The 13,319-nt window shown below is 45.3% G+C and overlaps 1 protein-coding gene across 1 annotated transcript; it reads right to left on the bottom strand.

Annotated features, from left to right (window-relative positions):
• Positions 1-1,053: 1,053 nt before the first annotated feature.
• On the bottom strand, positions 1,054-12,875 carry LOC115459135 (gap junction delta-2 protein-like). Its single transcript, XM_030189008.1, has 2 exons — positions 12,747-12,875; positions 1,054-2,481 (listed from the first exon to the last, which is right to left on the bottom strand). The coding sequence occupies exons 1-2, from the start codon at positions 12,815-12,817 to the stop codon at positions 1,650-1,652; spliced, it is 903 nt and encodes a 300-aa protein (XP_030044868.1). The 5' UTR covers positions 12,818-12,875; the 3' UTR covers positions 1,054-1,649.
• Between the last annotated feature and the right edge of the window lie 444 nt (positions 12,876-13,319).

The following is a 13,319-nucleotide window of genomic DNA, read 5'->3' as shown; positions in this document are numbered from 1 at the left end:
GTAGTTGAAAAGTGGGCGTGGCCATGGGGGTGTGGAATAGGTGGGTCATGGGTGTTTCTAAAATCTATGTGCATTGTTACAAAATATACCTGGTCCGCGCATAATTTAGGCACCAGGAATTACTCAGATTTTACTTGGCGTAATTGTACATGACTAAATTTAGTTGCATGGAGCAGCACTCAGCATATTCTATATACCATGTGGAAATTTAGGCTTATTCTATGAAGTACACCTAAATTATGGCGTACGTTATAGAATACACTTAGGCAAATTTCATTTTGGCGCTGATATTTTAGCCGTGATATATAGAATCTAATCCTATATGGGCTGAAGCCAGTGGGTGGAGTTTGCTGCCAACTTCGTTCATCCAACGTTATAGCAAACGTCATTGAAAACAATAACAAACTAGATGCATTCTCTCTGTTAGGAGGAGATGGGGGAAGGTTGGGGAGTCTTCACGGGGTTTGTGAAGAGGGGGTGAGGAAATGAGCTGCTTGCCCATGCTGCCACTGTCACCAAGCCGGGCCTGGCTGCAGGGGGGCCCACATCCTCCTGCAGCCCGCCTGGCTTGGTGACAGCGGCAGCATGGGTAGCAGCTCAATTGCGCATACAATCTGGACACGTGTCCATGTCTGTGCAAACAATTTTGAGCGCTATATATAGAATTAGGAGGTATATAGTCATTTAGTGGCAATTTTCCGGATAGTAATGCTCCCTCTAAACTGTGCTGAAGTCCTCCATCTACATTCCTACCAGCGGGGGTGCTGTTTTAATATCACATTTTCAAAAGAAAGGGACAGGCAAGGTCTGCAGTACTCCAGAGGACCTGCCTGTTCCTAGTGATTGAAAACACAGTTTTGAAGTATCACCCCCTCCCCCACTGGCAGGAATGTGTTTGGAGGATTCTCTCACAGTTTAGCAGGAACATTGCCGGATAGTGCAGCTGAATATTGCAGTAAACAGTATTTTTTTTTTTTTGGATAACACGTGTTGTTATCCAGATAAGTTCTTTTGAGTATTGATCCATATATCTTTTAAAAAGCTGCTTGGTGGAAGACCTGGGCTTCAGCCCATTACCTTGGCTAGTCTTGGCTATCATGTTTGTGGTAGGGAAGTGGACAAGTGAGTCAGTGGAATAATAGGAAGGTTTTGAGCACTTAACTATCACAGTCAAATTTTGTTCCCATGCATAGTAAGGAAGAACTAGGATTAGGGCTAACAGGAGAGCAGTGATGGTGATGATTCCATAGCTGAGCCCAGTGTGGCTATACAGAATCTGCTGGATTCCTCCAGGTTGAGGCTGGAAGAATAGGGACAAATTGAGAGGAAGGAAAAGGGCACACAAAAAGAATTAATAAATTAGCCTGTTCATGCATGTTTCCATTGAGTCTGTCAGTCCATTGATGCATACTCCAATGAGTAACAGTCTTACCTCACTTGTAGCCTGTTTCCCCCACCCCCGCGCCAAGGACTGCTACTCTTCTTACGGGCATAGTGAATGATGGGTAAAAAGAGATCCTCAGAGTCCTGCCACGGTGGTGTTCCAGTCTGGAAGATGGAGTTGCCGAGGCCTGTGTGGCTTCCTGGATCTGTGCAAGCCAAAGGAGTCTTTTAGAAATGTCATAAAGCTATTCAACAGGAACACAACATCAAACGTAAGCTGACTCACTGGACTGTGTCCTTCCCAGAGTAGGCACTTGAGCCAGAGGGGACAGGTCCTTCTTCCTCATTTCGCAGGTAGACTTCCTCCGTGCTTTCACCCCCCTCATGGCTGTCTTGATTTTCCGCCAGCCTAGATGGTTGAGTTCGGCAAGGTTGAGAAGCACACAAATCCCACTGACAGCAAACATGAAGACTAAGAAGACTGTCTTCTCAGTGGGTCTTGACACATAGCACTCCACCTCTTTGACACAGGGGTATCTGTCACATTCAAAGATGGCGGGGACATTAAAACCATAGAGGACATATTGCCCCGCCAAGAAGCCAATCTCCAGAGCATTCCTGAAAACCACCTGGATGATGTAGAAGCGGGAGATGCCTTCTTGGCGCTTGACCTTGGAGCTTTTTGTGGTTCTCAGTGGAGTGCTGGGAATTTCTTTGATTTCTGGGCAGTCAGGTTCCTCCTTGGAAGACCCATCTGGGTTCTGGAGTAGAATCCCATTGACATTCTTCACTTTCTTGCTCTCCTTTACACAGTCCTTCTCCAAAAGTGGGTAGAGGAAGGAGTAGCGGTGGTCCTTCTGCTTGGCTGATTGATGGACAGAATAAGTGATGAAGCAGAGGCTTGGGGTGCAGACCAGAATGATCTGGAAGACCCAGTAGCGGATATGAGAGATGGGGAAGGCCTTATCATAGCAGGCCTGGTTACACCCAGGCTGCAAGGTATTGCACATAAACATGGTTTGTTCATCCTCGTATACCGTCTCCCCAACAATGGCAACTATCAGAATCCGAAAGATGACCACAACTGTCAGGAGTATCCTACGGCCCCAGGAGAAAAGAGAAAAAAGATGTGTAAATACAAAAATAATCATAGCAGCGTTATTCTTATATTCGTGCAGGACAACTTTTCATGTTATTGTCAATTTGCAATCCTCCTTTGTGTCTTCCTGGGAGGAATTTGCCTTGTCCTCAGCAGAAAGCCTACATTATGGACTTTTCTCAAAATTCTGTCGAAGACCCAATACCTTTGAGGGGCTTCCAGGTACTGAAAATACTGGAGTAGGCTGAGAAATCAGGGGTTGAAAGTGCTAGAGATGCCCCTGCTAGAATGCTCCCACAGAACTGGCCTTTGTAAGTTAAGGGGCGCAGAAGGGAGCATTTCTGTTACTGGGCCCTGTGCTAGAAAAGCTACAGCTGGTGAAGCCTAAGCTCAGCTCTGTCTTGGAATTGGCATTTATTCCCCAGCTTAATGAGAACATGTGCTTGTTTTTTCAAAGCTGAGCTAAAAAAAGAAAAAGCATATTTCTGCCTCTCGAGGAAGCGTGTCCTTGTTGTCCCTGTGGGATTTACACTGCTGTCTGCTCTGCAGGCTTCTTTTCCTTTGCATTGTTTGCCTTCCACTGGCTTGTTATGCCTCGGGGGAAACAGCCAAGGTATAGGTTATAATGTTCACCTCTGACATCTACTGGGACCTAATGATAGGGAAAGCCAGTCATTTTTCTCTTTCTGCTTTTCATCTGTTTCAGTTGTGTGACAATGACAGTCCCCCTGGGACAGTGGCTATGTCTTACTGCTAGTGTGAATAATTTCAATAACAGCACCGGCAGCTTTTTGAGATTGCCTCGATCTGAAGAAAGCGAGACTCATTAGATCTAATTTTAGAAATGTCTTCTGGTTCCTCGTGTGTCTGAATTTTCTCTAGAAAGGTACATTTCTGCCACAAGGATATTATATGGATTCTGCTTGCTGTCTCTCTATTTTCCACTTCAGAAACTCCTTTCTGCATGTATTTGGTTATCAACAGAAATCAAACAAAATAAAACATGGAAAAGAAAATAAGATGATACCTTTTTTATTGGACATAACTTAATACATTTCTTGATTAGCTTTCGAAGGTCGCCCTTCTTCGTCAGATCGGAAATAAGCAAATGTGCTAGCTGACAGTGTATATAAGTGAAAACCTTCAAGCATTACTATGACAGTAAAATAGATACCATTGGAGATTCTACATGGAATGTTGCTACTATTGGAGATTCTACATGGAATGTTGCTATTCCACTAGCAACATTCCATGTAGAAGCCTGCGCGGCCACATTGGTGATCTACAAGGACTGACTTCTACATGGAATGTTGCTAGTGGAACAGCAACATTCCATGTAGCATCTATAGAAATCAAACAAAATAAAACATGGAAAAGAAAATAAGATGATACCTTTTTTATTGGACATAACTTAATACATTTCTTGATTAGCTTTCGAAGGTCGCCCTTCTTCCTCAGATCGGAAATAAGCAAATGTGCTAGCTGACAGTGTATATAAGTGAAAACCTTCAAGCATTACTATGACAGTAAAATAGATACCATTGGAGATTCTACATGGAATGTTGCTACTATTGGAGATTCTACATGGAATGTTGCTATTCCACTAGCAACATTCCATGTAGAAGGCTGTGCAGGCTTCTGTTTCTGTGAGTCTGACGTCCTGCGCGGCCACATTGGTGATCTACAAGGACTGACTTCTACATGGAATGTTGCTAGTGGAACAGCAACATTCCATGTAGCATCTATAGAAATCAAACAAAATAAAACATGGAAAAGAAAATAAGATGATACCTTTTTTATTGGACATAACTTAATACATTTCTTGATGAGCTTTCGAAGGTTGCCCTTCTTTGTCAGATCGGAAATAAGCAAATGTGCTAGCCGACAGTGTATATAAGTGAAAACATTCAAGCATTACTATGACAGTAAAATAGATACCATTGGAGATTCTACATGGAATGTTGCTACTATTGGAGATTCTACATGGAATGTTGCTATTCCACTAGCAACATTCCATGTAGAAGGCTGCGCAGGCTTCTGTTTCTGTGAGTCTGACGTCCTGCACGTACGTGCAGGACGTCAGACTCACAGAAGCAGAAGCCTGCGCGGCCACATTGGTGATCTACAAGGACTGACTTCTACATGGAATGTTGCTAGTGGAACAGCAACATTCCATGTAGCATCTATAGAAATCAAACAAAATAAAACATGGAAAAGAAAATAAGATGATACCTTTTTTATTGGACATAACTTAATACATTTCTTGATGAGCTTTCGAAGGTTGCCCTTCTTCCTCAGATCGGAAATAAGCAAATGTGCTAGCCGACAGTGTATATAAGTGAAAACATGTATTTGCAAATGGTATATGGCTTATGGTTTATTTGATGCTTAATATACTGCACATAATACCTAGTATAACAGAAAGGTTAACAAAATAAAATAGAAACATAATACAATTATGAACTTATTGAAAACAGGCAGAAAGGACGCCATATTCTAAAACAGCAGGAAAGTACCCAAACCAAGAAAGAAATACCATAATTTACTCTAAAATCTACGTTTACCGCAATCAGACTCTCGAGTCTGACCCACAGGAAAAAGTTATGAGAAGTAAGCTTGTGTAAACAGATAGAAAAATGTAGGCAGATAAAGACCTTATGGCCTATCCAGTCTGCCCATCCATGCCATCTACTCCACCTATCACTCCCTTAGAGATCCTATGTACTTGTCCCAAGTTCTCTTGAATTCCAGATACTGTTTTTGTCTCCACCACTTCCACCGACTTGAGGTCAGGACTAACAACAGATCAAGAAAAAAAAAAAGTGATTTTGAAAGAGTCGTGCAAATAGAGAATTTTTAACGATGACTTCTATTGGGGCAGTAGGACCCCCTGTAATAGATTAGCCGTAAGCTAAGAATGACTTGCAATGCTATTGAGTGCTCCTGTAACGGATTTACCTGTTGAATGCTTTAATACATGCTTATTAGGTGTATCGTTAGTATTATGCTAACATTGTATTATATCTCTGGTATTTGAATTCCATGGCTCTGTTTCACGGTAGTTCTATTACTAGGTTTCAATTTACTGTTTTCAAGTTTACCTCATTTATTGTATTTATGTTTATTCTTGGTTATTTTACTATTGTTATGCTGTTAACAAAATTGTAAGTTTTATGTTAAACTGTACCCGCTGTATACCGCCTTGGGTGAATCTCTTCATAAAGGCGGTTCAGATCTTCTGTAAGCTAGAAGTGATCCTCAGAAGGATCCCCAGAAGCTTAGCCGAAATTGGGTGGTGGAGCCGGTGGGGGGAAGAGGGGTTGGTGGTGGGGAGGCGAAGATAGTGCTGGGCAGACTTATACGGTCTGTGCCAGAGCCGGTGGTGGGAGGCGGGACTGGAGGTTGGGAGGCAGGGATAGTGCTGGCCAGACTTATACGGTCTGTGCCAGATCCGGTGCTGGGAGGCGGGGCTGGTGGTTGGGAGGCGGGGAATAGTGCTGGCCAGACTTATACGGTCTGTGCCAGAGCCGGTGCTGGGAGGCAGGACTGGTGGTTGGGAGGCGGGAAATAGTGCTGGCCAGACTTATACGGTCTGTGCCAGAGCCGGTGGTGGGAGGCGGGGCTGGTGGTTGGGAGGAGGGGAATAGTGCTGGCCAGACTTATACGGTCTGTGCCCTGAAAAAGACAGGTACAAATCAAGGTAAGGTATACACACGAGTTTATCTTGTTGGGCAGACTGGATGGACCGTGCGGGTCTTTTTCTGCCGTCATCTACTATGTTACTATGTCAAGTCCTTGCATGTGCCTGTACCTGGCAGGAGGTGCTGTGTTACAGATGGAATGAGGACAGCTATCACTCAGGTGCCTCCAGCCTCTCTTATTTGCATGGCAGGATGTCTCAGGAACTCTGCAAAGCCAGGTATTCAGGAATGTGTTACTTTGCTTGTGTCCCCTAGCTCAGTCACTGTTCCTGATAATGGCCAGTAGGTGGATAATGTATACCACGGGGGCTTCCAGAGGCTTACTAGTCAGGTAATGATGAACAAAGGCACCTGTTAGGACAAGTTTGATAAAAGGGAAAGGGGATGGGATTTGATATACTTCCTCTCTGTGGTTACAATCAAAGTGGTTTACATTTTTATTTATTTTATTGATTAATTAGGATTTATTTACCGCCTTTTTGATGGAATTCACTCAAGACAGTGTACAGTAAGAATAAATCAAACATGAGCAACAGGCAATTACAGCAGTAAAATATTCAAATAACAATACAAAGTATGGCCTAGTATACTACTTTCTTTTTCCTTATATTAGGGTCCCCTGGTTTTTTATAATCTATAATTAATTAATTCCAAGGGTACTTTAAATGTTGTTTTCACATGAGCGTAACTCTTAATACTTCCAGTTATTAACCAGACCTCAATACTTCCACTCCTGGTCTGTCACCCTCTGGGGTGTATTAGAACCTTTTTTTCAAAAGGAGTCCAGGGAACTATGTGGAGTTGGTCTTGAGCCGGTGGTGGGAAGCGGGACTGGTGGTTGGGAGGTGGGGATAGTGCTGGGCAGACTTGTACGGTCTGTGCCAGAGCCGGTGGTTGGGAGGCAGGGCTGGTGGTTGGGAGGTGAGGATAGTGCTGGGCAGACTTATACGGTCTGTGCCAGAGCCAGTGGTTGGGAGGCAGGGCTGGTGGTTGGGAGGTGAGGATAGTGCTGGGCAGACTTATACGGTCTGTGCCAGAGCCAGTGGTTGGGAGGCAGGGCTGGTGGTTGGGAGGTGAGGATAGTGCTGGACAAACTTATACGGTCTGTGCCAGAGCCGGTGGTGGGAGGCGGGGATAGTGCTGGGCAGACTTATACGGTCTGTGCCCTGAAGAGCAAAGGTACAAATCAAAGTAGGGTATACACAAAAAGCAGCAAATATGAGTTATCTTGTTGGGCAGACTGGATGGACCGTGCAGGTCTTTTTCTGCCGTCATCTACTATGTTACTATGTTATCATTGGTCTGTTTTATTTGCCTTCAATGTAAACATCAATGGAAAAAAACTCCTTCTGAGAAAAACCATTCATGTTACATTGTTGGTCAATTTACATTTCTAAACACACTATTCCTGCTGCCGGACATCTGTACTTTATCTAAATTCTACCTTGATGTCTCAGTGTTTACACCACATTCAAATGCTTTTAATCTCAGGGATATTCCAGTACCCTGTCCAACCCCCACCCCATCTTATGTTTTCTTCAGTATTCTCCAGCGGGCTGGGATGTTATAGCTCCTCTCTCTGCTTCTCTCAGGGCCAGATGCACTAAACCTAACGAGCCCACAACTTGCGTTTTAAACTGGTTCCAGCCAGTTTAAAACGCAAGTAGTTTACCGGGGGGGGGGGGGGGCATGCACTAAGGGCATTTTCCCTGCCAAGGTAGCAGGCAACGAAAATGGAATGCAGATTATTCAAAAGCTATTATAATGAGCTGCACTACCGTTGTAGCCCATTATAATGAGATGCACTACCGTTTTTCCGATTCCCTTACCGTAGGAACCCTAACGGGAGGTCTGCACCTCTCGTTAGGGCTCCTGTGAGGGAATCGGAAAGGAAAAGGGCCCCCCAAAAAAGATAAAAAAGAAAAAGCAGGGAGCGCATGTGAGGGGCGTCCTTTATGGACGTACTCTCCCTGCGCTTGTGAGAGACGTCTTTTTTTTCGCCATTTTTCGCTCTGCCGGCGCTCGTGTTTTTTCCTCCCTTCTATTTTGTGTTCGCCGCGCCCCTTACCCCTCCACAGCAAAAAGTTTTCTATTTTCCTGGTTGCCGGAGAATCAGGACGTCCCTTTCGAATATGCACCTCTTCCTGGTCTCTTCAGCCAATCAGAGCGCGTTTCGCTGACAACAGCCAGCTAAACCCGCTTTCATTGGCTGAAGAGACCAGGAAGAGGTGCATAATCGAAAGGGACATCCTGATTCTCCGACTGGCAACCGAGGAAAATAGTGAATGCAAGTGAGCTACAACGAGTAGCTCATTTGCATTCCCTATCGTTGATGCATTCCCGTTCCCTACCGATTCGCTATGGAATCGATAGGGAACGGGAATTACCGACAACTTTAGTGCATCTGGCTCTCAGTCAGGTGAGCTTTCTTCCTGAGATTCCTGAGATTAAAAGCATTTGAATGTGGTGTAAACACTGAGACATCAATGTAGAATTTAGATAAAGTACAGATGTCCGGCAGCAGGAATAGTGTGTTTAGAAATGTAAATTGACCAACAATGTAACATGAATGGTTTTTCTCAGAAGGAGCTTTTTTTCCATTGATGTTTACATTGAAGGCAAATAAAACAGGACCAATGATAAGACCAACTCCACATAGTTCCCTGGAATCCTTTTGAAAAAAAAGGTTCTAATACACCCAGAGGGTGAAAGACCAGGAGTGGAAGCACTGAAGTCTGGTTAATAACTGGAAGTATTAAGAGTTACGCTCATGTGAAAACAACATTTAAAGTCGTAGACTACTTACAGTGTCAACACAATATGTAATAGATCATTTTGATTGATAGTAAAGGGTATAAGTAAAGATGGAACATACAGATAGGTAATATACAGGTACTTATTTTGTACCCGGGGGCAATGGAGGGTTAAGTGACTTGCCCAGAGTCACAAGGAGCTGCAGTGGGAACTGGTTACCTGGAGTTGGTATACTGGCATTCGGGGTTCTCTGCCTGGGTATAGCAGGTCTCATCATGTCCCACGTGTGCAAGTTTCTTTAAATCAATCACCTTACTTTCTAATTCTTCCTACTTTCTTACCTGTCTATATGTTCCATCTTTGCTTTACCCTTCACTATCAATTATAATGTTCTATTACGTATTGTGTTGACATTGTAAGTTGTATACTAAGCCATACTTTGTATTGTTATTTGAATATTTTTACTGCTGTAATTGTCTATTGCTCATGTTTGATCTATTCTTACTGTACACCGCCTTGAGTAAATTCCTTCAAAAAGGCAGTAAATAAATCTTAATAAATAAATAAATAAATAACCTGCCCAGATTATGTGACCACTAAGCCTTTGTTTTTTCTCTCTCTCTTCTCCTCTTTTTCACAAAGCACTATCTGGTACTGAAGGAGAGGCACCTTTAGACAAGCCCCTGGTCTTTCCCCAGCAGATCTGGAAACATTAGTATATTGTCCCATACGTTTCCAGTGGGAATGATCTTAAGTCACTAGAACAGGTCTTCCTCAGGACCCTGCGGCAATCATGGCTTTCAGGACATCCACAATAAATATGCATAAGGTAAATTGGGTTTCTACTCTGTGCAAATTTATCTCATTCATAGGGCAGGTTTGGAAAGCCCTAGAAACTGCCCCTATAAGAAATGCGCGTGTTTCTGTGCATATCTTGCACCTTAGAGGTAAGGTTGCCTCGGGTACGGCACTACAAGCCTCACAGATGCATAGGAACCAACTTTCCATGGGCTCTGCTTGTTCCTGACGATCCAGAGTCAGCTGACAGTTCTGTCCCCTTAGGATGGGATTCTGCTGAGCTCCACAGACGCTGCCACTTCCATATATGACCAAATTCAAATGACATATTACTACTACTACTACTTATCATTTCTGTAGCGCTACAAGGCATACGCAGCACTGTACACCATACACGAAAAGTCAGTCCCTGCTCAAAGAGCTCACAATCTAAAAATGGAATGTTGCTAGTGGAATAGCATCGTTCCATGTAGAATCTCAAATAGTAGCAACAGAATCTCCAATAGTAGCAACATTCCATGTAGAATCTCAAGTAATAGCAACATTCCAGAATCTCAAATAGTAGCAACATTCCATGTTCCACTGCACTAACCACTAGGCTACTCCTCCACTAGCAACATTCCATCTAGAAGCTTGCCCATGCAGATCAGCAACGCGGCCGCGCAGGCTTCTGTTTCTGTGAGTCTGACGTCCTGCATGTACGTGCAGGACGTCAGACTCACAGAAACAGAAGCCTGCGCGGCCGCATTGCTGATCTGCAAGGGCAAGCTTCTACATTACTACTACTACTACTTATCATTTCTATAGCGCTACAAGGCATACGCAGTGCTGTACAGCATACACAAAAGACAGTCCCTGCTCAAAGAGCATACAATCTAGATAAGACAGGTAAACAGACAGAACAATTAAGGATAAGGGAATAAAGAGGTGAGGATAAAGGACAGGGCAAGTGAGTTAGGAGTCAAAAGCAGTGGTAAAAAGGTGGGTTTTGAGTTTGGACTTGAAAACGGCTAAAGACGGGGCTAGACGTACAGGCTCGGTAAGTCTATTCCAGGCGTGAGGTGCAGCGAGACAGGTCAGGCATCAGTGTAGAGCATTACTGGTTGCAACTGACCAGTGGCAAAAGAAGGACAGAATCCAACAAGTTGCTTCCCCTCAGAGAGACAGGAAGAGACCCTGTGTGACCCCCCCCCCCCAAAAAAAAATATCACTAATAGGTGAAGCCCCTTTTCCTCTGGACTTCCTTCATCTCATCTGTACTCTGCATCTACCGGTGCATTTTTTTTAAATAAAAAAAAGTTGCCAATATTCAAATGCCAGTCACAGAATCTATGAAAAGGCAGAATTGGTGAGCACAGGCTGGGCTTTTTCATTAATACTTGGGGATCATGGGTCAATTTTATCAAACAATGGAAAAGCTGCCAGTTTCCCTTGAAAAAAGTCCTGCTGCCATGAACAACAGGACACAAACGCAAGGGAATGACGGGGGATCCTTGTCCCCATCCCGTGCTCTCCACATATAGAGGCATCCCTGCACCCATTCCCTGGGTTGTCTAATCCTAGAAGTGACAGGGCTCTGTATCCCTGTCCCTCTAAGCCATCCAGTCCTAGTACCCATTCCTTGACTTATCCAGTCATAGAGTAACAGACTGTGCACCCTTGCGGTCATCCCCTCAATTATCCAGTCCAGATTGTGTAACCCTGTGCCAATCCCCTGAGCCCTCCAGTCATAGAAGTGACCAGCTCTGGGTTGCTGTGCCCATCCTGTGAGTTCCCTAGTCCCTTAGGGGTGGTGGCAGGCTTTGCATCCCTGTGCGGATCCCCTGAGCCCCTCCATTCCTAGAAGTGACATGATCTGCATCCCCTGAATTAGCGAGGTGGCAGGCTGTATATGTCCCTGTACCCATCCTCTGAGTTACCCAGTCTTAAAGAGCCTATCTCCTAAAAACCTCGTTTAAATTTCTCATGATAAATCAGCATGTAACCAAGCTGGTCCCTGATGCCCCAATCTCTCTTATCATCTGCCGTTCTGTCCTCACACCTTCATCTCCCCCTCCCCAGGATTGGTGTGTTCACCAGTTCCCCCTCTTTGGTGCCAGCACACAGCGTTAATTAATCCTGTTTGCAGGCACCACTCGGCATGATTTTCCTCAGCATGCTTTCATCCTGTGCTCGTTACACACACCGCCCACTAATTAACAAGAATTAGGATAATGACAATGATTACAATTCACCTCGCACGCTGAAGCATACTTCCTGCACATCGACTGATATGGCCATCCAGTAAATCGGGGGCATGATTTTGGCACTTCTCACCTAGCCTAGCATCTTAAGTCCTGTGTCCCTGGCATCACCTTTGGGATCCCTGTTTGCTGAGCGAATAGCTTTCACTAAACTGGCACATCCTCTACAAGACCACCATTGCACAGAAGAGCCATCTCTGCTCCTGGACACTGCATGTCAGAAGTGGCTGTCACCTACTTTTGTAAACGTTAGGGTTTACTTTCTCCACCCGTCACCTACCCTAACCTCTACCCCCTGCTCCCTGGGGATAAGAGCTAGGCTGAAAGACAGATGAAGAGCTAAACCCCTCAGACAAGGGGGGGGGAGGGGAGGATCAAAAGCCCATAGCCCCTCACCAAACCTCGACTTCTCCCGGTGCTGTGCCCAGCGTCTCTCGCGTTTCTGCATGAGACGTTCCGGGATATTGCTAGAGAGACGCTGGTGATTTTACTCGCAGCTGCACTGGAGCGGACACTCCGCTGCTGAAAAATGCAGAGGGCTGAAAAAATTGGAGCACAGTGCAGAAAAAACAAATGCAAAGAATATAGGGGCTGACCATACTGGCAGAGACTCCAGCAGAAGGGAGAGAGAACGCAAGGGCTGACTGAGAATCCAGGAGGAGACTTCAACAAAACGCAGAGCGCGCAGGGAGCTGAAAATACCAGAGGAGGGCGGGTGACACGGACAGAGAAGCTGAAAGGAGATCGCTGCTCCTGCTGGCTCCTTACCTTCCTATCATGGTCGAGTGTTGCTGCACAGCAGCCTCCAGAAGCCTCTCCAATATTGTCCACTCACCCATAGCGACTGCCCGCACCCCCTCCGAGGGCACAGCACCCCACGGGGAAATGCACCCTCTCAGCCAGCGGCTTGCTCACCGCTGCTCCCCATCCTCCACTGAAGGCATAGGGGCTGTGAAGGGAGCCCCCTGGCTTGTCAGGGCATCCAACCAGAGCATCTTCCCTCCACTCCCCCCTCCCCCTCCCGTCTCTTCCCGTTCACAGATGGGGAGCTGTGAACCACCCACCCGACTGGTACACGGGCAGCTTCACTGCCACCTGCCTAAGCCCGAAGGACGGCAGGCTGCTGTCATTGGTGAGGATCTGCAGAAATCTGCCTCCTTTCCCAGCTCCCCCCCGCCTCCTCTTGCCTGTTCCACAATCACTCTCCTCTAATCAGGGCGAAAGGAAAGAGGAGGGGGGAGCTGGGAGTGGAGGCAGAATCCTTGTGTGTTAACATCCAAGGCGAGTGACTGGGTGCACCAATTCTATATATAAATGTAGGGTTTTACCTTAATAACAGCT

This window comes from Microcaecilia unicolor, unplaced genomic scaffold (assembly GCF_901765095.1).
Source record: "Microcaecilia unicolor unplaced genomic scaffold, aMicUni1.1, whole genome shotgun sequence".
In the NCBI taxonomy this organism is placed as follows: Eukaryota; Metazoa; Chordata; class Amphibia; order Gymnophiona; family Siphonopidae; genus Microcaecilia; species Microcaecilia unicolor.
Note: the sequence above shows the minus strand (reverse complement) of the source record. Positions and strands in the feature narration are given on the sequence as shown.

What these genes read in the sequence shown, in the direction of transcription:
- LOC115459135 (XM_030189008.1), bottom strand. Translation starts at nt 12,817, where the DNA reads ATGGGTGAGTGGACAATATTGGAGAGGCTTCTGGAGGCTGCTGTGCAG. An exon ending in CACTCGACCATGATAGGAAG is followed by an intron (nt 2,482 to 12,746) that starts GTAAGGAGCCAG and finishes CTGGGGCCGTAG; the next exon opens with GATACTCCTGACAGTTGTGG.